General features: G+C 38.5%; 2 protein-coding genes across 4 annotated transcripts in view; one reads left to right on the top strand and one right to left on the bottom strand.

Annotated features, from left to right (window-relative positions):
- The window catches only part of FAM186A (family with sequence similarity 186, member A), a 32,713-nt gene extending 21,509 nt beyond the window's left edge, over window positions 1–11,204 (bottom strand). Inside the window, exons 1-3 of the mRNA XM_012732312.1 lie at window positions 11,085–11,204; window positions 5,384–5,600; window positions 4,328–4,498 (exon numbers count right to left, since the gene is read on the bottom strand). Coding sequence (XP_012587766.1) covers window positions 4,328–4,498; window positions 5,384–5,600; window positions 11,085–11,204 — 508 coding nt within the window. The remainder of the gene's footprint in view (window positions 1–4,327; window positions 4,499–5,383; window positions 5,601–11,084) is intronic.
- Window positions 1–26,717, top strand: part of LARP4 (La ribonucleoprotein domain family, member 4) — a 105,006-nt gene that overhangs the window by 44,837 nt on the left and 33,452 nt on the right. The window contains exon 2 of one of the 3 annotated variants that reach the window (XM_012732556.1): window positions 13,167–13,490. In XM_012732556.1, coding sequence (XP_012588010.1) covers window positions 13,479–13,490 — 12 coding nt within the window. In that variant the 5' untranslated portion in view covers window positions 13,167–13,478. Of the gene's footprint in view, window positions 1–13,166; window positions 13,491–14,555; window positions 14,772–26,717 lie in introns of those variants that run through there. The other 2 variants (XM_004692756.2, XM_004692755.2) reach the window with 2 other exon arrangements.

Genomic DNA, 26,717 nt, shown 5'->3' with positions numbered 1-26,717 from the left:
CTCATTTTTAAAATGAAGGTAAGAAAGTAGATGGCAAGTAAGCATATGAAAAAATGTTCAATATCATTTTTCATTACAGAATTGCAAATTACAATGAGATGCTGTTACAAGAATAGCTAAAATTAAAAATATGTATAGTTAACAAATGCTAGCAAATATATGGTATAATAAGAACTCTTGTAGTAAGAATTAAAAATGGTGCTTCTTTTTAAAGCTTTATTTATGCATACAAGAACTGGGGTACAGACCAGAGGTGTGGGGGGTTGGGGGAATAAGAGGATCCACCAGAGACAGAATGGGGAGAAAAACAGGCAGACTGGCTGAAATATACTGCTGAGGGGAGCAGCAGGTAGGTCAGAAGAGGTCTGCCGCGCCATGTGGTTCAGCAACCTGGCCGGGGATGGAACTCATGCTGCAGTGGCTGTGGGTAACTTCAAAGTGCTGTGCTTTAAACCCTTGTGCCATACGTGGTCATATCCTCAGTCCGGGGATCCAACTCAGGCCGTAGTAGTGATAAGGCTGAGACATTAGCCCCGAGGCCACCAGGGAGACCCCTAGTACAATTTCTTACAAAGTAATTTATGAAATAATATGCTCTTATATGACACAGTAATTTTGCTCCTAGGCATTTACCCAATAAATTTGAAAACTTACGTCCACACACACACACAAATGCCTGCAAATACTTTTAGCAGTTTTATTCTTAATCATGAAAACTTGGTAGCCTTCAAAAAATGGATAAGCAAACTATGGTACATCTATAGAATAAACTATTTAACAATAAAAGAAAAGAGCTATTAAGCCACAAGAAGATATAGAAGTAACTTTAAGTGTATAGTCCTATGATAGAAATCAGTCTGGAAAAAAAACTATGTACTGGATTATTCCAATTAAATAACATTCTTGAAAAGTCAAGACTATATAGTCATTAAATAATCATTGCTTGCCAGGGCTTGGGGAAGAGAGAAAGGATGAATACATGAAATATAGGGAACTTTTAAGATGGAAAACTCTTCTGTATGGTACTATAACGGTGGAGACATGACAATATAGATTTGTGAAACCCAACAGGGTATTACAGAACAAGGAGCAAATCTTAATGTATGCAAATTTGAAAATAACCATTTTGGAGGTCAGGGAATTCCAATAAAAATGCAGAATAAGAGAATTTCACTGTATTAGGAATGTATCATACAACTTTACTGAAAGGGATGAGGGAGATGTTGATGGTAACAGGAGATGTTACATAATAACTAGAAATGAATAGAGTCTTTAAGACTGATGGCAAAGGGAAAGTTTATGAAAAAGTTCCTTTCCATGGGTGTATAGGTTACTTATTTGATACCGCTTACACAAGTATAAGTTGTATAAGTATACAACTACCCAAATACATAATACTTGTATACAAGTATAATTCCAGTATATTGGAATTGAACAATTAAGTGAATGGATAGAATTTACAGATAAGGAAGGTAAGGAAGCTGTAATGATTCATGTGAAAATGGATTCGAGTTAGAGATATTAATAAGATCTCATATTTACCTTAATGTTTATACACATAATCATTTATAGATATGTATGTATTCATGAATTAGTACATACATAATTTTTGGCTCTGTCAAATGAGAGGGCCCAACAAAAGTAATCCCCCAATAGCAGTGAGCACACCTGGCAGCCAGACCTTAGTTTGAATACTATTCTCCAATAAAAAAGAAACCAGAAATCCTTGCAGAAATGGTGTGATGCAGGATGGAAGCAGGAAATTATCATGATGAACTTGAGGTATTTTGTAGTACCAGAAAATAAAGAAGTACAGAAAAGAGAGAAAGAGAGAAAGCAAGAGGGAGAGAGAGTAATGTACAGTAATGGGGGAAAGAAGAAAATACAACTCTTGTATATATGAGAACTTCAAAGATTTTTTAGTCACTCCAACCTAAAGGAGGGGGAGCATAACTCCCCACACCTTAAATGTGGGCTTTAAATATAGACTTCCTTTTAAATAATGCAGTCTGGAAAATTAGTGAAAAGAGTAACTTCTCAGTGGGGAAACCTTTTATGCATTACGTTAAGTCAGGTGTTCAAGGTCTACATCACTCATGAGTTATTTGATAATATACCTTGATAAGGTATGAAGACAAAATGGTACTTTACCTGTGTGGTTTGGATTTGTTTTCTTCCTAAACTATAACCCTAGAATAAACACAATAGAAACATCAGGCAAATTTCAAGAGGTGAATCTTACAATATACCTGACTGGAGCTTCTCAAACTGTCAGGGATATCAAGAATGCAAGGAAATGTCTGAGACAAAGTGTTACACCTAATAAGGACTAAAGAGACATGAGAACTAAATGTAATTCCAGTAACTTGGATGGGGTCCTGAAAGAGAAAATGGACATTAGGTAAAAATAAAGAGATATGAATAAATTATGGATGTTAGTTAATAATGTATCACTATTGGTTTGTTATGACAAGTGTATCATTTAAAAAATATGTATTTATGCATAAAAGAAGTGGGGGTACAGATCAGAGCTGTCAGGGGTGGGGGTGAGAGGATTCATGTGGATTCACTGAAATACACTGCTAAAGAGAGCAGCAGGTGAGATGGGAGAGGTCTGCTGCACCACATGTGGGTCAGCTCCCTGATCTTGGATCAAAGTCAGGCCTTTGTGATGATAACACTGCCACCATATCAACCTTTTTAAAAAAATTTTATTTATGAATACAAGATATGGGGTGTAGATCAGAGGTGCAGTGCATGAGAGGATTCACCCAGAGACAGTGGGGAGCAGAACAGGTGGACAGACTGAAACACACTGCTGAGGGGAGCAGTGGGCAAGACAGGAGAGGTCTGTTGTGCCACGTGGGTCAGCTTCCTGACTAGGGATCAAACCTATACTATAGTAGCTGCTGACAGCTTCATAATGGTGAGACTTAGTCACCAGGGAGGCCCCCCCCAAATGTATCATTCTTATGTAAGATAATAGGAGTAACAATGAGAAGATATATGGCATTATTTTCTCAGTTTTTTTCCTCTAAATCTACAGGAAGCAAAAATAGAATTAAAGTGAGAAAAAGAAAACTCAACAATAATAGCTGGAGAGTTCAATATCCCACTCTCAAAAGTAGATAGAACAACTGGAAAAAAAATCAGTGAAGATTTATATAGAAAACTAGAATAGCAACATATCAACATACCATCTATACCATCCCTCAAGGGGAGAAAACATTTTCTTTTCAAGCAAACATGAAATATCCTCCATGATAGACCATCTGCCAGACTGCTAGACTATAAACAAGTACTAGTAAACACAAAAGAATGTAAAGAATACAAAGTATGTCCCAATTGCAATGGGATAGATTATATGTAATTTCTTACTGGTTCTGCTTCTCTGATTGAACCCCAACTAACATACATTCTTTTTTTAAAAATAATTTATTTATATTTTACATTATTGCTCATTTTTTTTTTTTTTTACAATGTTTGCTTTCTTTTCTCAGGTGTAGTTCCCATAGAATCCCCACCATCGGGCCCTCCCTTGTGGTGCAATGGGCTAAAGCACAGGACTGTAAAGCTATTGCAGCCACTGCAGCACAAGTTTGATCCCCAGCTAAGGGGGTGACCCACATGGTGTGGCAGACCTCTCCTTACCTGCCGGCTGCTCCTCTCAGCAGTGTACTTTGTCCATCTGCCTGTTCTGCTCCCCACTCTGTCTCCAGTGAATCCTCTCACCCCCCACACCACTGGCCTGTACCCCATTTCTGTATGCATAAATTAATAAGCCTTTAAATAAAAAAGAATCCCCAGCACCAGTTCACCGGTGTATCATCACAATAATCCCCTGTGCTCTTCTCACCCATCTTGATTCTTTTCCCTTCCCATCCCCTGCAGAATGTCTCTGATTTATAGTTGGCTATTAATGTTGTTTTGTTTTTTATTGTTATTATCTTTTACCCCATCCCTTATTTGGCCCCCCTATATTCCTTTTATAAGTGAAACCATCCGATATTTTTCTTTTTCCTTCTGACTTATTTCATTGAGCATAATCTCTCATAATCCCTTCTAGCTCCATGAATATTCGTCTAGGGCTGGGGAGTGGGAGGTATGAGGACTGACTGCCAGTGGGCATCGAGGATCTTTTGGGCTGGCAGAAATATTCTAAAATTGGATGGTAGTGATAGTTGCACAGCTTTAGATTTACTCAAAATTCAAAGCTGTTGAATTGTACCCTTAATATGGGTAAATTTTATAGTATGTAAATTCTACCTCAACAAAGTCACTTTTTTGAAAAAGTCAAATTTATTTCCAATTTCTTAATGCAACTTACTTATTTTTCTCTTATATTTTCTCTTTTCTTCAATCAGAGATTTACTAATTCCAGTCAGTATTGTGACATTGCCCTCAATAGCTTTGAATGTCTCTGGTAGAATCTCCATTTGTGCTACGCAGTGGTGGTATTCTTCAATATCAATTGCAGTCATCTCAGACAAAAGGATATCTTGATGAGAGGGGAAAAATTACTTTTGAGTGGAAAAATAAATATAACTGCATAGGCTTATAATATTAACTAAATGCTCAATATTGGACTCAATCCTCAAAATTGGAATCTCATACTTATTGCTGTTCCAAGGCTTTTCTCCTTGAAGAAGTGAAAAGGGGAGAGACTTGGAATACAAAGCTAAATAGTAAGCCTTGGACATAAAATCAGATTAACAGGTGTCTATCTAAGCAAGATAGACCAAGAAGTATGGGAATATGGAAATGAGTTTCAATATTGGGGCTGTAACTCCCCTGGTAAGTTATGTGATATTTTATAATCCCTGTTTCATGCGCTTTCTTACAGCTAAGTGAAATTCCTCTTTTTCATATTCTTAGCTTATTCTTTCATTCCATTGTCTCCTCTGACATGCGCTGTTAGATACCGAGGGTACAAATATTTAATAAAACAAATTCCCTGACTTCATAATGTTTAGATTCTAGTGGTAAGAAATTTTATAGGCAAAATAAAGAAGAGTAAAGAATAATGGACAATGTTGTAGATTAGAGAACAGGGACAGTCAGAGAACAGTTCATTTGAAAGTGTTGTAAGCATTGAGTAAGCCATGTGGTAGCCCAGTAGAAAATGTTCCAGGCCAGGGAATAGAAAGCATGAAAGTACGGGGCATGTGAGTATGCTGACACACTTAAAGACCAGAATAGCTGGCACTGTATGAGAAAGCCTATATTTTTCTTATTTTACTCTTACAGGAGTAGAGAAAACCTATTCTCTAAACACCCTCCTTAGTCTTTTTAGTCTTTAGTGTAATCCTTCAAATTTTACTTAAAGATTTTTTTCACTAGCTTAATTTTGTGGTTTTCCTTTGAACCACTTCTGGAAACTTACTCCATTCTTCCAACCAGGCCAGGATAGAAACAAGAGTCTTTTCTTTCACTTCAGCAGACTTAATACAGTTAACTATTTTTTCTAGGAAAGTGTTTCTGCGTCTTTTGTGTTCTGTAATGGAGATTTTCCTTCCAGAGTATATGTTCTCACCAACAGTGTAGCGATTTATTATCCGTTGCACATTGTTCATTATTTCATTCACTTTCATATTAATGTCCTGAAGATAAGAAGGGAAAATAGATTAGTATACTCTGCGCCTGAGAGTAAGCTTTGGTCACCTTCCCAGCATGTTAGCAACAGTTCTACATAGCTGTCCAATCAAAGTCCTGCTAATTCTAGTCTTATGTGGATGTCAGATTTCCCCTAAAAATGTCTCCCCCTTACCTTCATCATCCTAGAGTTGCTACTATTTAAGGGAAAAAAAGGGATTTGAAAACTATATCTGCATCCCAAATGGAGCTCTTTTGTTAACATGATTTTATTCATGTTAACTTCACTCTGAACTGCTTGTACATTATCTGTAAAATAGTGGACATACTAAATTCAAAAGTGATGTGAGATACATAGCATATATGAAAGCACCTTACAAACCATGCTGCTATAAATAAGTTAGTTACTTAATAGTAGATGTTGCTTCTACATTCTTTCTCTACCTTCACCTCATTTTCTGCTTTCTTCAGGAATCCCTTAAGGGGAGTCAACATAATTTTAGAGAGATGATGTTTATGTATTTATTTGTTTGTTTATAAAGATTTATTTATTTATGCATACAGAACTGGGGTACAGGCCAGAGATGCAGGGGGCGGCGAGAGGCTTCACCAGAGACAGAGTGGGGAGCAGAATAGGCAGATCAACGAAATACACTGCTGAGGGGCGCAGCACACCAGTGAGGAGAGGTCTGCCGCCCATGGGGATCACTGGGCAGGGGTGGAGCTCAGCACTCAGGGGCTGCCCAGCTTGCAGTGCTGCTCTTGAAGCCGTTGGGCCACCAGGGAGGACCGAGAAATGAGATTTACTAAGACTATTTTAACACCCGATAATGTTTAACTAATCTGCAAGCGTACCTTTTTGAGAGCGATTATTAAACAACTAATTAAATAAATACACACAGATGTGAAAGGAGGAAATAAAACTTGCTTCTACTAACACACGACCAGATTATATATGTAGAAAATCTCAAAGGATGTATAAAGAAAATCTGTGAGAACTAATAACTGGATTTCAGGACACAAAAGCAACATAGAAAAAATCTGTTGTATTCCTACCTATTTGTTGTGAAAAACTGAGAACAGAAATTAAAAGACAGCACTATTCAGGATAGTATAAAAATATGAACTACTTAGGGATAAATCTGATAAAAGATATGCAGGACCTATACACTGAAAACTGCAAAGCCTTTCTGAGAAATATTGGATCTAAATATGTGAGAGAGCCCTGTTTTAAGGGGTCAGAGATTTAACATTATTAAGATTTCCATTCTTCAAAATTTATCTATTAAATTCAATACAGTCTCAACCAAGACACCAGCAGGTTTTTTTTTTTCCCCCCTCTCAGAAATTGACATACTGATGTTAATTTTCATGTGGAAATGCAGAGGGAGAAATCAGATTGGATAAAGACTTGTTTTTAGGTTATGAATGTTTTGAGTGTGTCCTTTCAGAGAAAGAAACCCAAAAAGAGTAAAAGATGGTAAAAGGAAGATATGAAAGAAGTCACAATAGTGAAAGTAAAATTTAAGAACTAAAACTATGTATTTAAAGAATTATTGTACAACCTCAGTAATTAAAGACACTGACATTGGCCAAAAGATAGACAAATAGATCAAGAGAACAGATTAGAGGGTTCATTAACTCTCACACATATGTTTAACTGATTTTCAATAAAGATGCAAATGCAATTCAATGAAGAGAGGATTGTTTTTTCAACAAATGGACCTAGAATCATTGGGCGGGGGAGGAGGAGAGGAAAAGATACATATATGATATAATAGAAGCAAAACCTTTTATCATGCAAATGGATCAGAAACATAAATGTAAAAGAATATATAGGAGAAAATGTTTGTGAACATGAAAAGTTTACTTATAAACCACACTAAAAAAATCATGAAAGAAAATATTGATACATTGAATTTAGGAATTATGTTCTTTGAAAGATACTTAATAGAAGAAGAAAAGTCACAGAATGAGGGAAAATGTAATTTATCAAGGGAATTGTATTTAGAATTGTATTTAAACCTGAATAACACAGATCACTTATTATGGGAAAAATAGGCTCATAGAAAGTTGTCCCAAATCATTAGTTATAAAGAAAGCATAAGTTAAAACCACAGTGAGATACCACTATATATCTCTTAGAATGGTTAATACTAAAAAGACTGACAGTATCCAGTGCTGGTAAAGATGCAGAGCAGTTAACCTCATTTACTACTTGTAGAAATATAAATAGTATAACTGATTTGAAAAAGTTTGGTGACTTGACTATATGTTGGGGGCCAGCTGGGTGGTGCAAGATGTTCAGTCTCAGCACTATGAAACTATCCACAGCCACTGCACCATGAGTTTGATCCCTGGCCAGGGAGGTGACCCTCATGGCGTGACAGACCTCTCCTGACCCATCTGCTGCTCCCTTCAGCAGTGTATTTCAGTCCATTTTCAGCCTGTTTTTACATCTTCAGTGTATTTTCAGCCTGTTCAACTCCCCTCTCTGTCTTTGATGAATCTTCTCACCCCTTTCCCCATACTTCTGGCCTATATCCCAGCTCTTATATGCATAAATAAATAAAACTTAAAAAAAATTGAACATATGCTTACCTCATTACCCTACCATTTCAAACCTATCTACCCAAAAGGATAAGTCACTAATAAGTACAGACATATTGATAGTTTAATTTGTAATAAGTTCAAACCTGAAACAACTCAAAAGGCTGTGCCATAAAAAAAATACTTAGAAGTAAAAAGGAATGGACTATTTATATATGAAGGAATATAACTGAACCTCAAAATATGCTAAGTGAGAGGAGAGGGGAGAAAAAGGTAGCTACTGTATGATTTTGCATATATAAAATTCTTTGAAAATGCAAAATAGGCAACAGTGTAGAAGCAAATTGGTGGTTGCCTGAGGGTGGGTCAGGGCTAGGGAAGGATATGTTAAAGGGAATGAGGGAATGTAACATGAAGAAACTTTTGGGGGTGATGGGTAAATTCATTGTGTTGATTGTGATGAAGGCCTCATGGGTATTTATAATTATTTTTTAAATGAGTATCTCTTTATTTTTATATTTGCCTAAAAGAATTGGAGTATAGGACAGAGGTTCAGGAGGTGAGAGGATTCACTAGAGACAGAATGCGGAGCAGAACAGGTAGATTCCCTGAAATGTACTGCTGAAGAGAGCAGTAGGCGAGACAGGAGAGATCTTCTGTGCCATATGTGAATTAGCTCCTTGGAGGGTGTAGTTAGTGGGCATCAAATTCAGGCCATCCTGGTGACAGCACTGAGACTTAACCCCTGGATCTTTCATGGGTGTTTATATCTAAATTTGTATACTTTAATCATACAGTTTATTATATGTCAATTATCCTGCAGTAAAGCTGTTAAAACCACACACTGTGTTATTGGTACTAGTTTCTAAACAGCTCAGAGATGGATCTATGCAGAGAACAAGAAAGGACCAGTGGTTACACATGGGAAAGAATTTTCCCGATTTAATTTCTTGTTCACCTGAGTAATTTTGTTGTCTTCTGTCTGAGAGAATAGAATGAATGCAGTATAGTCTTATTGTTTGGGATCTATTTGATTGTTATATTAGTTAACTTCTCTATTTATTATTTTTGGCTTTCTCTTAACCAAAAAACCATCTAATAGCTCTCTGACAAAAGCTCAGTCAAGGCCCTCCCTGGTGGTGCAGCAGGTTAAAGCACAGCACTAAGAAGCTAAAGCCACTTCCGCATGAGTTCAATTCCCACCTGCCCTGGAGATGACCACATGGCGTGCAGACCTCTCCTGGCCCGCCCGCTGCTCCCCTCAGCAGTGTACTTCGTCCATCTGCCTGTTCTGCTCCCATTCTGTCTCTGGTGAATCCTCTTGCCACCCCTGAGCCTCTGGCCTGTACCCCAGTTCTGTATGCACAAATAAATAAATCTTTAAAAAAAAAAACTCAGATAAGAACTATTGGCTAAAATTTGATTTTCAGTATTAGCTGTAATTTCCTTTTTATCGTGATCATTCAGTAGTACATGTTAATTTAGTTCTTAAAATGCTAAGAGATTAATATAGAATTGGATCTTGTTATAGAGGGTGACATTACATTTTTTTTTAAGATTTATTTATTTATGCATACAGAACTGGGGTACAGGCCAGAGGTGCAGGGGCGGCGAGAGGCTTCACCAGAGAGAGTGGGAAGCAGAACAGGCAGATCTACGAAGTACACTGCTGAAGGGAGCAGTGGGCAGGTCAGGAGAGGTCTGCCACACCATGTGGTCTCCTCTGGGGCAGGCGGGTCGAACTCATGCTGAAGTGGCTTTAGCTTCTCAGTGCTGTGCTTTAACCCGCTGCACCACCAGGGAAGGCCGACATTACATTTTTTAAAAAAGATTTATTTTATTTGTTTATACATACAAGAGCTGTGCTATAGGCTAGAGGTGCCGGGCGGGAGGGGGGATAAGGGGTGGTGGTGAGAGACAGAGCAGAACAGGCAGATCTATTGAAATACACTGCTGAGGGGAGCAGTGGGCAAAACAGGAGAGGTCTGCTGCACCACATGGGTCAGTTGCCTGGCCGGGGATGAAACTGCTGCTGCAGTGGCTGCTGATAGGTTCATAGTGCTGACTTAATCCCTTGTGCCACCAGAAGGGCCCCTGACATTGTATTTATATAGGAAGGTCCCTACCACAAGGAATGTTCAGGATTTAAGGACAAAATTTGCTATTCCCATGGGCTGGTAAGCAAATTTAAAAACCTGATGAGTCTAGTCCCGGACTAGACTTACTGCCATGTATTTCCTGAGCTTACAGGGTTTCTTTTCTTTCTTTCTTTTTTTTAAACCATTTCTGAGTTATCATTCCATAGCTTATCAAATCATCTGCTATTGGAAGAAAAGGGAGTTACAGACCTAGAAAAAAGTCACAGACCTTGAGACCAGACCAATTTAGACTGGAGCTTTAGGGACACAACCTTCGTGATTTGTTCATTCAGGAACCCTGCACAATCCCCGAGTTGAAGCTGACTTGTGCCCACAATCAGCACTAATAAATGTACTTTAGCCAAGTCCACTTTCCTTGCTTTCTCAGTGAATACAGTTCAGTTTCTTTGTTTCCAAATGCCATTCCTAAAGACCTTGGCCGTGACACCTCAGGGAATTGCACATCCAGAGAAATCTCCTTGGAGTTCTCTTTTGCTCCTCAACAAATGCCTACCCTCATTGGTGTCTGTGAGACCTCTTTCATCTTGACCAGGCAGTCTCAAAAGCCCTCTCGGCCTTGGGAGCCGAGTCCCTCAGTCCAGACCACCTCCAGCTGTGCAGGCAGGTGGTTCTTCCCCAGTGTATGTACCTGTGTTGTGGTAAGGTGGGTCAGACTGAGGGGCCTCAGATCCACTCCTCTGTGCAGTGGTAGTATAAAGACAGTTACCTCAAACACAAATATTATGAAAATCACCAAGAGTTAAAAAAATGTTGCAATATGTAAGCTTCTCAGATACTACCTACCTCGCTTATTCTACGTTGCTGGGCCTGCTGAATCCTACGAATGACCTCCTGTACTGAAAATGGGGTTTCAAGGTTAGGGGTCACAAAATTATCAAGGGTTTTTCTGGACGGTTTTGTCATGATGGTAAAATCTGCACGTTTTTCTGGTTCAGAGTCATCACCTTTCTCATCTTGCTTTTTGGTAAACATTTTGAAAAGTTGAATGATTTTATTTCTTCTTTTTTCACAAAATATAGGCAAATGCTAATAAAGGTATCCACAAGGAAGCTGGGAGAGGCATTTCCTGCTCCCAGAGATTATGGTTTACCTTGCCACAAAGCAGTTACTAACCATGGTATTCCAGTCCTGGTGATGTCACACTAGATCCACTGTGACATTATCACTGATGCAAACATTAAAGAGTGCTTACTGCAGGCAGAGAATAGGCATTCCATATGCTGTGATGGTAGGGGGTGACGTGGGGAGGGGAGTAAGGAGGGTAGAAAAGAATAGACAACAGAAACGCTAAATGAAATAGAAGACATAGCCCCGCTTAAATGAGCTTGAAGTCTAGGTGTTAGAATTCAAGATGCACTATATCAAAAGTAACTCCTGGTTCTTTTCTATTCCTGAGGTTTTGCTTAAGATTTTTTAAGGCTGTAATGGAATAATTGTGTACAATTTCTTCATCTGCCTTTCAACTTTTTCTAGACATGTGGTAACTTGGAAGATATTATTTGGATGAAGACCATACTGTTTGCACAGCTTAGTTGGTTTTATTTTCAAGGAACCCATACTGCAGAAAGCTCGAAGTCCCATAGTTGACTCATGAAGTTGAAGGGAATGCTAGCAGCCACTTTCTAACTGAAAGACTAGTACTTTGAATTCAGAGGAGGGGATATGATTTTGCAGACTGGAGCAATTAAAGGACAGGGTGATGACTTTGTAGCTCTTCTGATTCAAAAAATATGAAAAGAATAGAAATTAATATAACAAGTAGCCGTGTGCCTATCATCTACACTGAACAAATATTAACACTGTCATATTTGCTTCAGATATTTTTAAATGAAAGAAAGTGTTACAGACAAAGTTGAAGGTGAAGTTGAAGACTGTCCCTTTTTGGAGGCAATGACAATTATGAATTTGATATGTTTAGGACTTGTCTATGTTTAAATGGTTATGTTACAGGTGTATGTATTAATAAACTATACAATATCATTGTGGGATTTTGAGTTTATACAAATTATGGATGTATAACAATTTTGCTACAAGAACTTCCTATGTCCAATCTTTATTATAAGGACTTACAATTTATTGTTGTAAGCTTGTAAACAATTTGTGTTCCAGAGAAAGGGAGGAACAGAATTATGCAATTGCCGCCTTTTAAAAATATTAATCACTATATGAATTAATACGTAGAGAGCAAATTAAAAATATTCCTTTACTATATGATCCTGTTGTCTAAGTTTCTTCCTTCTCTGGTTCCCAGATCACTTTATAAACTGTCAATTACAGTTTTTATCTCATTGAAGTGTAACTATTATTTGTCTTTATCCACTAGTTAATGAACTTCTCAAAACATATGCTATATGTTAACTTTTCTTTTTCTACCATTTAGTATATTCTTTTACTGTTCCTTCACAGAAAATAAAATTTGGATATATTGTAATTTCAGACTTATCTCCTTATGGAAACTTTCCTAAGTCCCAGAGTACTTTTACTGTTAGACTGCTCACCACCCCAACACCTCCATTAAAAATATTACTACCTCCTTTTCATGAAATAATAATTAAGTCTATTAATTCAAGGAAGTTTATAGTGTTTCTTACTGAACCACAGTTAAAAAGAATTATTAATGTGAGATTTGATTAAAATCCATTATTATCCTGCATTTCTTGATGCTATCAATTAATCTACTTAAGAACTTTGCTGACATTAGATTGTCAACTTTTATCTTGCTTAACTTAAGCAACTTTTATCCCTTTTTATTTTCTAACATTGCTTATCTCAGTAGGTATTTACTACAAAGCAGTCTAAATGCATGACAACTAAACTAATTAGCATTACTGTGCTCTCTCTCTCTCTCTCTGTGTTTTTATGCAGCATGGAATTGCATCAGAATGATGAATGAAGGCTTTTTGAAGCAAAATTAAAATCTCTCTATTTCTATTTGACAAGCATTTGCTGAGACTCCACTATGTGGCTACCATAATCCTAGACTGCGAAGAATACATGATAGGGTGTCCGTGAAGAAACTTAAATAAACAAAAAAATAAATAAAGACTATAATAATCAAGTGCTAAAAAGGGACATGAGAAAGAGATCTATGGAGAGCAGAGTATTTGGAGAATCCTATGGAAAGGAAAGGTTGATTGACAAATGAAGGCATTCCAGACAGGGAAGACAATTTGAAGCATGGCTTTGGAGGTGAGTGCTGAGATTGTATTTCAGGGGGAAAGTGGGGAGATTGGTTTAATTAAGATGAAATTGAATTTTCTAGGGAACAGATTAGGGAGATTTTGGGACATGAATATCAGCAACGTGATGAGGGAACTAATTTGATATCTAAAAGAAAATCTGTGTAAAATAAGTGAGATTACATAGGATCAGAATACTAAGATTTTGAAAATAAGTAAGAGTCGCTTGGTGAAAATCAAATCTCTCCAATTTAGTAAATTTTAAAATAGAATGGAATATGATGGAAGAGAAAATACCTATTGGAAAAAAATGAAGACATGTTATTTCAAAAGATAAGTGAACTGGGATATAGAAGAGGGAGGGACAAAATATATCCCGTGTATTGCTAAACATAATTTGGAATTTGTACCATTTAACAGAAAATGATAGTAAAAATATTTATTATATTTCACTTGAATTGATGGCAGAAGATCAATGAAGAGGCTATTCATACTAAGTATTAAGTAGTAGTAGTAGTAGTAGTAGCAGCAGCAGCAGCAGCGGAGATGTGATTACCTGATTTGAACTGACCTTGGGCAAAGTTCTTTAAAGGTGTGTCTGAGGGAAGGTGTGACATCAAAGTTCTTTAAAGGTGTGTCTAAGCCTCCCCAGACCACTCAGCTTAACATGGGGATAATATATTTATTGCATAGGATTGTCTTAAGATTAATTCACGGAAATACAGCAGGTGCTTTTCTCGCACTTATTATAGCGGCTTTTCCCTCTTCTTTGAGAGTCAACTTTTCATCAAGATTGGGCGTTTAGTCAACGCGTTTCTCACAAGCTCAGCACTTTTATTAGATCAAGATACTGAGCTCTGAAAACTGCAGAATTATTATGCTTGGGATCGATACTGGTTTGGCAAGGGATAAAATGCGTAAGCTTTTCACACACCCCCGTGGCACAGAATGGTGCCTTCTGTGATCCCCCTGCCCCCCGGGGAGATGATAGTACATTCCACACTGCCGCTGGAGAAGGGAATGCAAAAGTCGGGCTACCGAAGGTTTTCTCCTCTCCCGGAAGCAATTGTTCTGTAGAACCGGAAACAGTTGCTGGTTCGAGGGAGGTGGGACTGGGCGGGTCAGGCCACAGCGGCTGACGGCAGGGGAGGAGCCGGGTCCACTGCCGGGTGGAGGGGCCAGGCGAGTGTCCTTATCCTAGCCATCGGGGCTCGGGCCTGGAAGCCAGTTGGAGTCGCGGCGGCGAGAACGACTGGGCCGAGCGGAGGAAGACATGTTGCTCTTCGTGGAGGTGAGTGGACTTGGCCATCTCGACCGGCTCTGAGGAGAGCTGGCGTGTGGAGGCGCCGGCTGGTCCCACCGCCATGTGACTTTCCAGGCCGTACACGCCGCGGAACCGGCGGCCAGGCTGACACAGCACCTGGGCCGAGAGGCCCGCGTCGGCGTCCCGCGAGCGCCCCGCACCCTCGGCGGCGGCGGGAGGCGAGGGCCGCCGCGTGAGGGCAATGAGCGGGGGGGTCGACCGCGGCTTGGCCGGGTCGCGTGGGGCTGAGGAAGGGAAAGCGTTCCATATGGACCTCCTAAAGAAGGCTGCCCCGCGGGGGCGGGGTGGGCGGAGCCTGCGGGAGAAAGGGGCTATCAGGTGGACGCGCTCCGGGGGCGAGCGAGGCCTCGCGGGGCCCTCTGGGAGGGAGCCCAGCAACATGTGGGGCCGCCCGCGAGGAAGGGAGATGGGCCGGCGCCTCCGGACGGGAAAGTTGGTGGCCGATTTCGAGCCACCCCCACCAGATTCCGTTCGGTCCCGGTCTCTAGCTCTCTGGAACGTTCTGTGCGCGGAGAGGCCAGTAGGGTTTGGAAGCCTTGAAAGGCACCTCTTTGACCTTTTGTAAAAGTTACTCGGGCCAGGGCCGGGTGAAGAGCGGTTGATTTTATGAACTGATACAGGACCTTGACCAGAGAGATTCCAAGAAGGAGAGAAAATTACTCCGAGGAAAGTCTTTTGATAGTCACTTGAACAATAGAAAATAATTGCAGCGTCTGCTGCTGGCCTATTTTACCCTTAAGGGCAGTGGATACCTGCCTTACGCAGATAGAGGTTTGATTTCTCGTTATTTCTGTCTTTTTCCTTGTGTGCACTGGGCATCAGCTGACTGCCTGGCTAATGCTTTGAATAGATTCCAGATCATATTGTTCTTGCATTGTGAAAACGTCAAACCAGCAAAACGGCAACTTTGCGCTTTGGCACTTGTTAACTGTGCCCGTGAAAAAGAATCTTTTCAATGAGGGAAGGACTTTACAGGTTGTAGAATGGGTTGGGGAGACAGGTCCCGTCTGTGGACCCTGTTTTTTGTCGGAGGGAGGGAGGGATGAAACTTGTTCCGTAATATAGCGGCGTAAAGTCACCCCCCTCCCCCCGCCCCCAGTCCCTCCATCTAGGCAACAAAGTGTAGCTGGTAAATTTGAGTTGTTGAAGTCAGTTTTAGAAAACAGCTACTTTCGAATATGCAACATTGATGATAAACATTGAATCATGATTTTAAGTTATGCTGTTTACTGTGTTTATCCTCAGTTTTCCTTCAGCAGAATAAGAAATAAGATAATTTTAAGCAGTGCCAGTTGTTTCGGGAATGCCAAACTATGCAAATTCTGTAGGTTGTGTTCCTGTGTTTTGCCGGGCGAAAGAAAGAACTGCGAATCTGAAGTCAACATGAATTCCAAAATAAACTTCTGAGTTTCAAATTGTTTCCTTTGGCATTGTTAAAATGTTAGTTTTAAAAATAGCTCCATTTATTGCGTGTTAAAGCTAAATGCTCACTTGTTTCTAAAACATGGAAATAGTTTGCAGATGATCAAACTGACGTGGAGCCATTAAGAAATCAAAAGTAGTGGAATTGGGATTAAGATATAGGTCATTCGAATGTCAGTACCCGATTTAGTCTCTCTGTTCTATAAAATTAATATTTCCACGAATCATTTTCTTTCAGAATCAGTATGTATTTAAGATTTTTTCTCATATGATGAGTTTTTTTGAACTTTAAACATGTTAATGCGACTGAACTTGTGGTATTAATACCAATTAAAAAAAAAAACACTAGTCCCTTGGCATTTTTTTAACCAATATTTGCTCCCTATAACCTCAAAATACAGGAATTATTTTGAATGAGGGAACCAAAGCTCAGAAGTTTGATGTCTAAGGTCACCTGGGTGTAAATAATGTGAGGACTAAAGTCTGAAGTCTGGCTTTTAGAGCACAAGTCTCTGGCTCCAAATACTATTTTTTTGCCTTTTCTCCTAAGCTAAGGCTTCTCCTGGATAGAATTGAGAAAGTTGGTCAACTTGGCTAAGAAAAAAAGTGCATGTTTATTTTCACTACCTTCTAATTGAAATATAGAGTTGCATAGAATTGAAAATTCTATAAATTTCAGTGGCTGCAAGAGAAAACTTCATTACCTATTAGAATTTTTGAAGACACTTGAAATAATTGTTTATAATAATTACTTGTTACATCTAAGAAAAATCTTGTTATTTAATGTATTAGTAAAGTGGCACTTAACTATTAAATTAGAAACTTTAAAGGATATTTTGATAGCTATAATTGATTTATTTTGTGATACCCCTTTGCATTTTGTAAATTTAAAAATCATTATTCTGGATCTTCCTGGTGGCCCAGAGATTGTCTCAGCACTATCACCTCTGTAACCTGAGTTCAATTCCTGACACAGCAGACCTCTCCTGTCTTGCCCTAGCACCCCCCCACCCCCAAGCAGTGTATTTCAGTAAATCCTCCTGTTCTGCTCCCCACTCTGTCTCTGGTGAGGCCTCTCACCACCCACACCTCTGGCCTATACCCAGTTCTATGCAAAAATAAAATAAAGTTAAAAAATAAAAAATTCCGAGAAGAGATCCGTAGATTAATAGGACTATTAAAGAGTTCCATGGTAGGGGAAGTTAAGAACTATTTGACTAAACCCAGTTGCTTAATTATCATCTTGGAGAGGCTTTAGTAATCTGGCATCCATGAGTCCTCTGCGGGAATGCTGAAAGACTTGTGTGCATTTTTCTAGAGAAACCCTAGTTTAACTTTACAGTTTATACCTGGAGTTAGTGGGGTAAGTAACATTAATAATAACAATAGTACTACAATAGTGATTTACTCTTATATTGTGTCACACCAGTTAAGTGTTTTTGCATGTATATATGTCTACTAAAGGCAACCTGTGAGGCATGTAGCACTGTTTGTTAACTGTTTTGGAGATAAGGAAACTAAGGCAGAAAGAATTTAAGAAACTTGCCCAAGATCATACAGTTGGTCAGTGTTGAAGTCCAAATTAGAATTCTAAACTACCTAGTTATACCGCAGTAGAAAATTGCAGGCAGACAAGGAATCCTACCTACTCTGTTATCCTCAGTTGTAACTTTTTAACCTTTTAAGACAGTGGGGAGCTATATTCCCTAGTTTATAGGTTTGTTTTCTTGTCATCTATTTCCCCGGAGACACAAACAGTGTCTGGCTCTCTGCAAAGTAAAAATGTTACTATAATTCACAAACTTGTCAAACAGGTCTCAAACTATTTTCCAACAAATCTGTAAGTTTGAATCAGCAATGGCTTCCTTCTGCAGACTGACTACCCAGGAGACAGTTTGTGATTTTTTTCTTTTCTTCTTTGTGTGTGTGTGTGTGTGTGATAACCTCATTTTGTTCATTTTCATATCATTTTCCCTCATTGATAGTTTTAGTCAGTTTTGTCTGCTCCACAATAGTTTGGGGGTTTCTGTCTCTATTTGAGATTTTCCCTGAAAAATCTAATTGTACTAAAACCTCTTTGTTAGCTATGATGTTTGTGCACAATAGGATGCTATAGTAATTCTCATATAACTTTTAAAAATTAATCTTAATTGTAGTAAAATACACATACAATTCATCACCTAAACCATTTTTAAGTGTGCTTCATGGCATTGAAGTACAGTGTTGTGCAACTGTCACCACCATCCATCTCCAAAACTCTTTATCTTGCAAAACTTGAAGCTGTGTACACATTAAATGAAACTCCCTACCCTCCCCTCTTCCTCAGTTCTTACATACTTAAAATAAAATTCTGACTTTTGAAGTCTTTTGCTCTTTTACGCTAGCTTTAGGATCTGAAATTAAAAATAGGATATTTGTATAGATTAATTTTGCATTTATTTTATATTGTCATCATGGGTGAGTGTTATGCCTCCAACCCTAAGTACAGTTCTCATTTTTTCCCATTAGCTTAAATAATCATTCATTCATAAAACTTAGATCACTGAAAAAAAATTTTTTTTAAAGATTTACCTTTTATTTAATCATACAAGAACTGGAGTATAGGCCAGTGGTGAAGAGGGTGAGAGAATTCACCACAGAGAGTGGAGAGCAAAATAGGCAGTTCTACTAAAATATACTGATGAGGGGAGCAGCCTGCAAAACTGAGAGGTCTGCTGTGCCATATGTGGGGTCAGCTCCCTGGCTGAGTATTAAGCTAAGGCCCTAGCAGTGATAGTGCTGAGACTTAACCTCTAAGCCACCAGGGAGGCCCCTGAAATGATTTTTTAAAACTGAGGCTTCCAGATGGGGAAGATTGGAGGGGAGGGGTTACCAGTGTCTCCACTGACTGTGATTGGTAGATTTCTGTAATGGTGCTTCTTTGGTGGTGGGCCTGGTGTAAAAGGAAGCATTTGTAGAGGTATGAATCTAAATCTCTAAATGTGCAGTGTTGTATTAATACTTAACTTTATCTCATTAAGTGTGATATTTTAGTTTTCTACCTAGGAGCTTTCATTTTGACAGCTGTAACTGTAAATGGGGTTTGCTTCTGAAGTGAAAATAGAAACTTGGTCTTTTGGCTCTTACTGTGTTCATTACATTTTGATGTATCTTTCTTACAGTTTGTTTTCTTTAAAGTTTTAATTATTGGGGTCTCCCTGGTGTCACAGGAGGTTAGGATAGCACTATGGAGCGAACAGCAGCCACTGTGACATGAGTTCGATCTCCAGCCAGGGAGGTGACCCACAAGGCACATCATACCCCTCCCATCTTGCCCACTGCTCCCTCAGCAATGTATTTTCACTTGATCTGCCTATTCTATACCCCACTCTGTCCTGATGAATCCTCTTATACCCCATCCTCTCACTTGTGGCCTGTATCAAGTTCTTGTATGCATAAGTAAGTAAGTCTTTAAAAAAATAGTTTAATTATCGAGACAGGCTTCAAGTCTTCATGAAGACATTCTAAATTTAATAAGTCATTCACTAAACTTTTCAAATCACTAAGGTTTGAAATTCTGGGTTCAAATGGTAGTTTTTTGTTTTGTTTTGTTTTTCTCTTTTCAATAGTCTATCTAAGAGTAGATAACTATTTTCTGAAGCAGATGTCTCACTTCTTTTAGTTCTCAAAAATACCCTAGTTTTTATGATAATTTTGAAAATTTCAGAAGAGATCTGAGATTCACTGTGCGTAAATTGGCAGGAGTTCCTCCCTCCCATTCTCATGTTTTTAACAAAACAACGTGGTGTATGTAAGTTGGTGCTGAACCATTTGTTGTTGAATTGGCTATGGGGAAATACAATTAAATGTATGAGATTTACAAAAAATTTGCAGCTGAGCAAGGTAAGGAAAGTAGGATTTTTTTAGCCTTTTGAGTTGGGGGAAGGAAAAAGTAGGACAGCGGTTGAGTAATAATGATAAGAGACATTTATGCTGCACTAGGTTACATAAAAGAGTGGTTAAGAACATGGACTCTGGGCTCAGGCTGCTTGGTTTTAAATCCCTTCTCCATACTGGGCCACTTTGTAGTTGTGTGACCTTGAGCAAGTTGTTTAACCTATTTCTCAGTTTCTTTACCAGTTAATTGAGGCTGATACAGTGAATGGAGATGATTGACAGTTAAATGTAAAGTACTTAGAATGGTACCTGGTACAGTTTCAGAGTATGTGTGAGCTGCTGCTTTTATATACTTATAAAAGGTAAACTTCGCGTTTTCATCTGAAAGTAACAAATGGTTTGCTTACTTAACTACACACACACACTAGTAATGAAAGGTACCCTCTTCTGAAAAGCATAAATTTGATAATTACTGATAACTTGAAATATGAGGGTTTTTTTTTTTTTTTTAGTTCATTTCTCCTAAGCCACTGGTTTTAAATATGAAGTAAAATGACACGGTATTTTGAGAACTATTTTAATTATTCTCTAGCAGACCTCTCCTTGTCCCTTGTTCCCCTCAGCAGTGTTGATCACACTGTCCTGCTCCCATAGTTTGGTGAATTCTCTTATCCCCTCTCTTCCCTTGCAACTCTGGCCTACACCCTTGCTGTTGTATGCATTTAAAAGACAAAAACAAAAAAACACAGCTTATTTTTCACCCATTGATTTTTCTAAACAAATTTCATTGTTGATCTCCTATGTCCTAGCCACTGTTCACCGTGCTAGAGAACAAACAAATCGTAGACAAGTTTATTGATTGCCAGGGTGGTATTGCAGTCCAGATAATCAGGTTAGGGTAAGAGCTTTATCATAGAGGGTCAATTTGTTGCAAAAACTACAATGAATATTGTCTTTTTGTGTGTGTGTGTGAAAACTGAAAATCAGCTAACTTGGCCTTAGGATAGAAATTATTGGCATCTTAATTGACTTCTGCCCAGGGGTCCTAGTTCTTACCTTGTAACAGTTTTCTGTATTTGTTTCTTCTGGATTAGTAAGCACTACAGGCAAAAGAGGAGCCTGTGGTTGGGTCAGATTTATAATGCACCTAATTTAATAAGTACTAATTGTCTTAAAGTTTACTTTAAGGCAATTGTAGTGTTTTGACTAAAAGCTACTGTAGTGTAGTGACGGATTTCTGTGCTTCCTAGCTTCAAAGCCTAAACTTTGATGTATTAACTATGCAACCTTGGGCATATTACTTTAGTTTCAGATAAATTAACTTTCTCCTTATCTGCAGAATGTTGATAGTTTTAAACTGAACTTGTTATGCTGATTAATTTAGTCATCTATAAATAACTGTTATTCACTGTTAGAGAATTCCAAGTTTAATTTTCATTTTTACTTCCAAAAAGATTTATTTACTTATGCTTACAAGAACTGGGGTACAGGCCAGAGGTGTGGGAGAGTGAGAGGATTCACCAGTAAAAGTGGGGAGCAGAACAGGCAGAGTGACTGAAATACACTGCTGAGGGGAGCAGCCAGCGGGACAGGAGATATGTGGGTCAGCTGCCTGGCTGGGCAATGGTTACAGATAGCTTCATAGTTTTGCACTTTAATTCATTGTGCCACCAGGGAGGGCCCTCCATAAGCATCTTGTAGTAGGACCCTGAACACTATATTGGATAAAACGACAGGTGTTTATTTTGTTGCTTTTTTTTTTTTAAAAAGATTTATTTGTTCATACAGAACTGGGGTACAGGCCAGAGGCTCAGGGGCTGCGACAGGCTTCACCAGAGACAGAGTGGGGAGCAGAACAGGCAGATGGACGAAGTACACTGCTGAGGGGAGCAGCAGGCGGGTCAGGAGAGGTCTGCCGCGCCATGTGGTCACCTCCGGGACAGGCGGGATCGAACTCATGCGGAAGCGCTTTAGCTTCTTAGTGCTGCGCTTTAACCCGCTGCGCCACCGGGGAGGCCCATATTTTGTCGCTTTTTTTTAAGTATTAATGATAATTTAGTGGTCCTACCAATATTGGGGATGTAACAATTAAACCTAGGTGATAGTTCTGCTGTGAGGCAAGTAAATTTAATAAATTTATATGCGTTCTGTTTTCCATACTTGTAGGGATTAAGTGGCAGAGCAGGGCATTTCTGTGTCTGACAGTAAATAGGCAAGTAAAATATACGGTTATATATGACCAAAGAGATGGTTTTGTCATATTTATGGTGGCTTTTTTCCTAATTGTTGTCTTCTATAACTACTGTCTATTATGATAGGAAATCATTTTGCCAAGAATTTGGAGTTTCCATATTTTCCTTTCATTTATAGCTGTCCCATGGTAGCAGTTGGCATAAAATGAGCCAGTAACCAGGATTACTGCTTTGAAATAGGGGTAGTGATTGATTTGTTTATGGGCTGATAGTGTGAATATTTTTGTGGTGATAGAGAATATCGTGTTCTTGAATACTTTGTAATGTTGGTAGAGTTTCTCCATGCACTTGGACATCTGCTTCCTTTAATAGATACTTTTATAATTGTGTAACCTTGAGGACTTACTTGTAGTTCTGTTGAAAAAAATAAGGCTCTAAATGGAGGCCTTTATTAAACCTTGGTCAAAAAGTGAGTCAAATGTGAATATCTCTCTAAATTAGATGAAAAAAAAAAACTGTTCTAGTTAAACTGACTTGTCAGCCTCGTGATTGAGTGATTAATTTAAAGAATATTGTAGAAGACACATCAACTTTATTTGATGGAGATTATCAGTTTCTAATTTCTTTTTTATCTTAAGAATTATCCTCTATAGGCTAAATTCACTGTAGTAGATCAGAGTAAATGTTTTAAAATTTTTCATATCAATATTGACCAGTGGTTTTTGAAAATTGTTAAGCCAGTTTTTACTGGTGCCCACCTTAACTGCATCTTTTGTCAGGATCACATATTCTTATTTGAAAAAAATTAGTATACAATAGGTTTAAATGGAATAAATTGATCTATTTAACATTTCTTCAATGGCTAACATGATGGAACATTTTTCCTTGTTCATTAGGCTACTTTTCTTTTTCTGTGAATTGACTTTTTGTGCTTTTCGTTTCAATTAGTAGGCTCTATAATCTTTCTGTGAAGTCATTTATGTCACTTACAAGAATGATTTTCCCAGTTGATGCTTATTTTAATTTGAATCTTAAATATTTCATCTGTATTTGCTGACTGTGGAAAATCTAGGAAAAGCCCAAAAATGAAAATAAAAGTGCTATGCTCAGTGATAACACTGACTTTTAGTCTCTAGTCCTTATTGTGTTTGTGTATTATTTCACAAAATTCAATGATTTCTGTACTAGGATAGTAACTTGCTTAATTTCCCCCCAAATGTCTGAATATTTCTGATGTCTCTACAGTTTTTTTCCCGTTATTTAAAAATTGTAGTTTGAAATAATTACAGACTCGCAAGATGTTACCCCCGAAGTGTATAGGGTGGCCACAAGTATCCTGCCCAGTTACCCCAGTAGGAACACTTTGTATAACTATGGTATGATATAAAGTCCAGCAGATTGATTTGGTATAGCCACAGAACCTAGCGATTTTATCTACTATCTGCTTTTAATGCTCTGAGATAGCCTGTAAATGGCTGGACTGCAATTATTAGGTACATTAGGTAGTTAGTGTTTAGTCCTTTCGGTTCTTCCTAATTCATAGACAGTGTACTCCCTTGTCAGTGTGGCCTCACAAGATGGAAGGGTAAGATTAGGGAGCTCTGTAGGGTCTCTTTCAGAAGAGCACTAGCACTGTTCACAAGTGTTCCATCTTCACTTAAGCACCTCCCAAGACCCCCCCTCCAGTACCATCACATGAACATTAAGATTTCAGCGTATGAATGGGGGGGGAGGACATAGGCACTCAAACCATAGTAGTTTGATAGTTCTAATTTATTTATTTTTGCATAGAAAAACTGGGTGTAGACCATAGGTACAAGGGGTGAAAGGTTTCACCAGACACAGACTGGGGAGCAGAACAGGCAATCTGAAATATTCTGCCTAGAGCAAAAGTGGGCAAAACAGAAGCCATGTGGGTCTGCTCCCCAGCTGGGATTTGAACTCAGCTCTCATGGTGTTAGCTCTGAGCCTTAGGCCACCTGGGAGGCTCTTATTATTATTTTTTAAATAGTAGTTTATTTTTACATAATTTTGTGCCTTTTCCCATCTCAGTTGTGATCCCTGTGGACTTCCCATCACCAGATTACCCATGTGCCATCACCACAGTCCAGTACACTTCCCTCCCCCATTTTTGATCCAGTTCCCCACGCCACCCCTGTAAAATGTCTCATATATAGTTGTTTATTATTACTATTATCCCCCCCCCCCCCGATCCTTTTTATTTTCCTGCTATGGGTGAAGCCGTCTGGTACTGGAATTTTTCTTTTTCTTTTTCTGGCTTATTTCACTAAGCATGATCCCTTCCAGCTCCATCCATGTTGCTGCAAAAGGCTGAGTAATATTCCATCGTGTTATATGCACCACACCTTTTTAATCCAATCAATATTTGGGTTGATTCCATGTCTTTCCTATTGTAAATAAAGCAGCACTATGTCTTGTTGAACTAGTTTTTGTGTCTTTTGAGGGTGGGTGAGAGGATTCACCAGCGACAGGGGAGCAGAACAGGCAGATACACTGCTAAGGGGAGCAGTGGGCAGGTCAGCAGAGGTCTGCTGTGCCATGTGGGTCACCTCCCTGGCCACAGATTGAACTCCATTGAACTCATGTTGCAGTGGCTTCTGATAGCAACCTCTTATTGCTGCACTTTAAACCCATTATGCCACCAGGGCGTAATGTTGTATGCATAAATAAATAAATCTTTTATAAAATAAAATAACACTTCCGAATGATGTCTTTAGGGCCAAGAAAAGGGATTTCAGAATGGCATGAAATACATGAAAGAATGATGTTCAAAGCAAATGGCTACAAATGTATTAGACATTTGCATTCTGATTTGAAAAATCAGTTGGGTTTGATGGACTTTTTCTTTTTAAGTTTCATATCTTATGATTCAACTTAGGTGGGTAACGTTTTAGTGGAATGTTTTATAGGTTAAAAAAAAATCCCTGATTTATATGCCAGGGACTATAGTGAATTTGTAATCAGTATCTACGTTTATGTACTTTTACAGTTGTAGTAATCAGAGTTGTAATCATTGTATATGAGTGTAAAATGGTACTTTATTTTCCTATTGGTGTATTAGAAAGACACAGGATTTCTTCATGGGAGCTAATTGTAGGAAATAGTTAGATGTCCCAGAAAGTGAATTCTCTCAGCAGCTGTTTGAGGGGCTCTGTTGTTCTCTCTACCCAGAGTTCTAGTTTGGTTGGCCATATGTCAGTGTTTGGGATACCTTCAAGGCTAGCTTTAAAAAAAAAAAAACCATAAGCCAGGATCATTTTTAAGAACCTTTATAGGTAGATGTTTATGGTAATCACCTAAGAAATGGCTCCGTGTGTGCTGGTTATTTTTTATGAAAGCTGAATCCCCAGTATATACACATTTGTAGTTCATAAATTTGAGTTCCGTGCCCTTTGGAACCACCTTTATAAGTTCCTTCCAGGGGAGTGCCTTTGCTTGAGAAGGCAGTTAAAGGTGACTTTCTGAACAGGGAACAAACTTTCTGAAGGATCATTAATGTTCTTGAAAAGACTGGGTCTTTTGTTTGAATGAAATGGGAAAAGTGTATTCATGCATCCTTTCTCTCCACTTTTTTAATAATTGCCTTCCCCACCACCACGATCATTTCTTCTTTGCATTTATGTCTGTAATTAGATTTTGTGTTACAGGATCATTTTAGATCTGACAATGTTAAACAGTTAAGTTGTGGACATTAAGAACACGAACTTTTAAGACAAATGGTAAAATGTACTTTAGGGCAAATTTCTGATTTTGACTTGGGGGAAAAGTTCTAGTGAATGAATCAGATTCAAAGTTCTCTGTCACGGTTTAGGTGACAGTAGAAATTACATACTTTGTAATCTGGAAATTTGCTTTAAATAAACTAAAAGATCTCTAGGTTCACAAACACATGCCAATGTGAAATATTTGAAAGGTCTGTATAAATTTTATGACATTTGCAAGTAAGTTGGGGCAAGGCTGTATTTCTGTATTAATACTATTTTATAGAGAAATGTTTTTTTGTGTAGTCACCCAAATTTTATATCTGTATATTTCCAGGTCATCTACTTGAAAAGACATATTTATTTATGAATATAATAGTTCCTTTTTATATTATTTTGTGCTTCCCCTCCCCGGCACCCCCCCCCATTTTGGATCCCATTGCTCCACTCCATAACCCCTAAAATGTCTCTGGTATATAGTTGTCCAATATTATTATCTGCCCTCACTCCCCACCCCACCTCAATCCTTTATATTCCTGCTATGAGTGAAACCATTTGGTATTTTTCTTTTTCTTTCTGGCTTATTTCACTAAGCATGATCCCTTCCAGCTCCAACTATGTTGCTGCAAAAGGCATGAGTTTATCTTTTTTGATTGCTGAGTAATGCTCCATTGTCTATACATACCACATCTTTTTTTTTT

The sequence above is a fragment of the Condylura cristata genome, unplaced genomic scaffold (assembly GCF_000260355.1).
Source record: "Condylura cristata isolate star-nosed mole 26May11 unplaced genomic scaffold, ConCri1.0 scaffold00034, whole genome shotgun sequence".
NCBI lineage: Eukaryota > Metazoa > Chordata > Mammalia > Eulipotyphla > Talpidae > Condylura > Condylura cristata.
The sequence above is the reverse complement of the archived record's forward strand: the minus strand, read 5'-3'. Positions and strand labels throughout refer to the sequence as shown.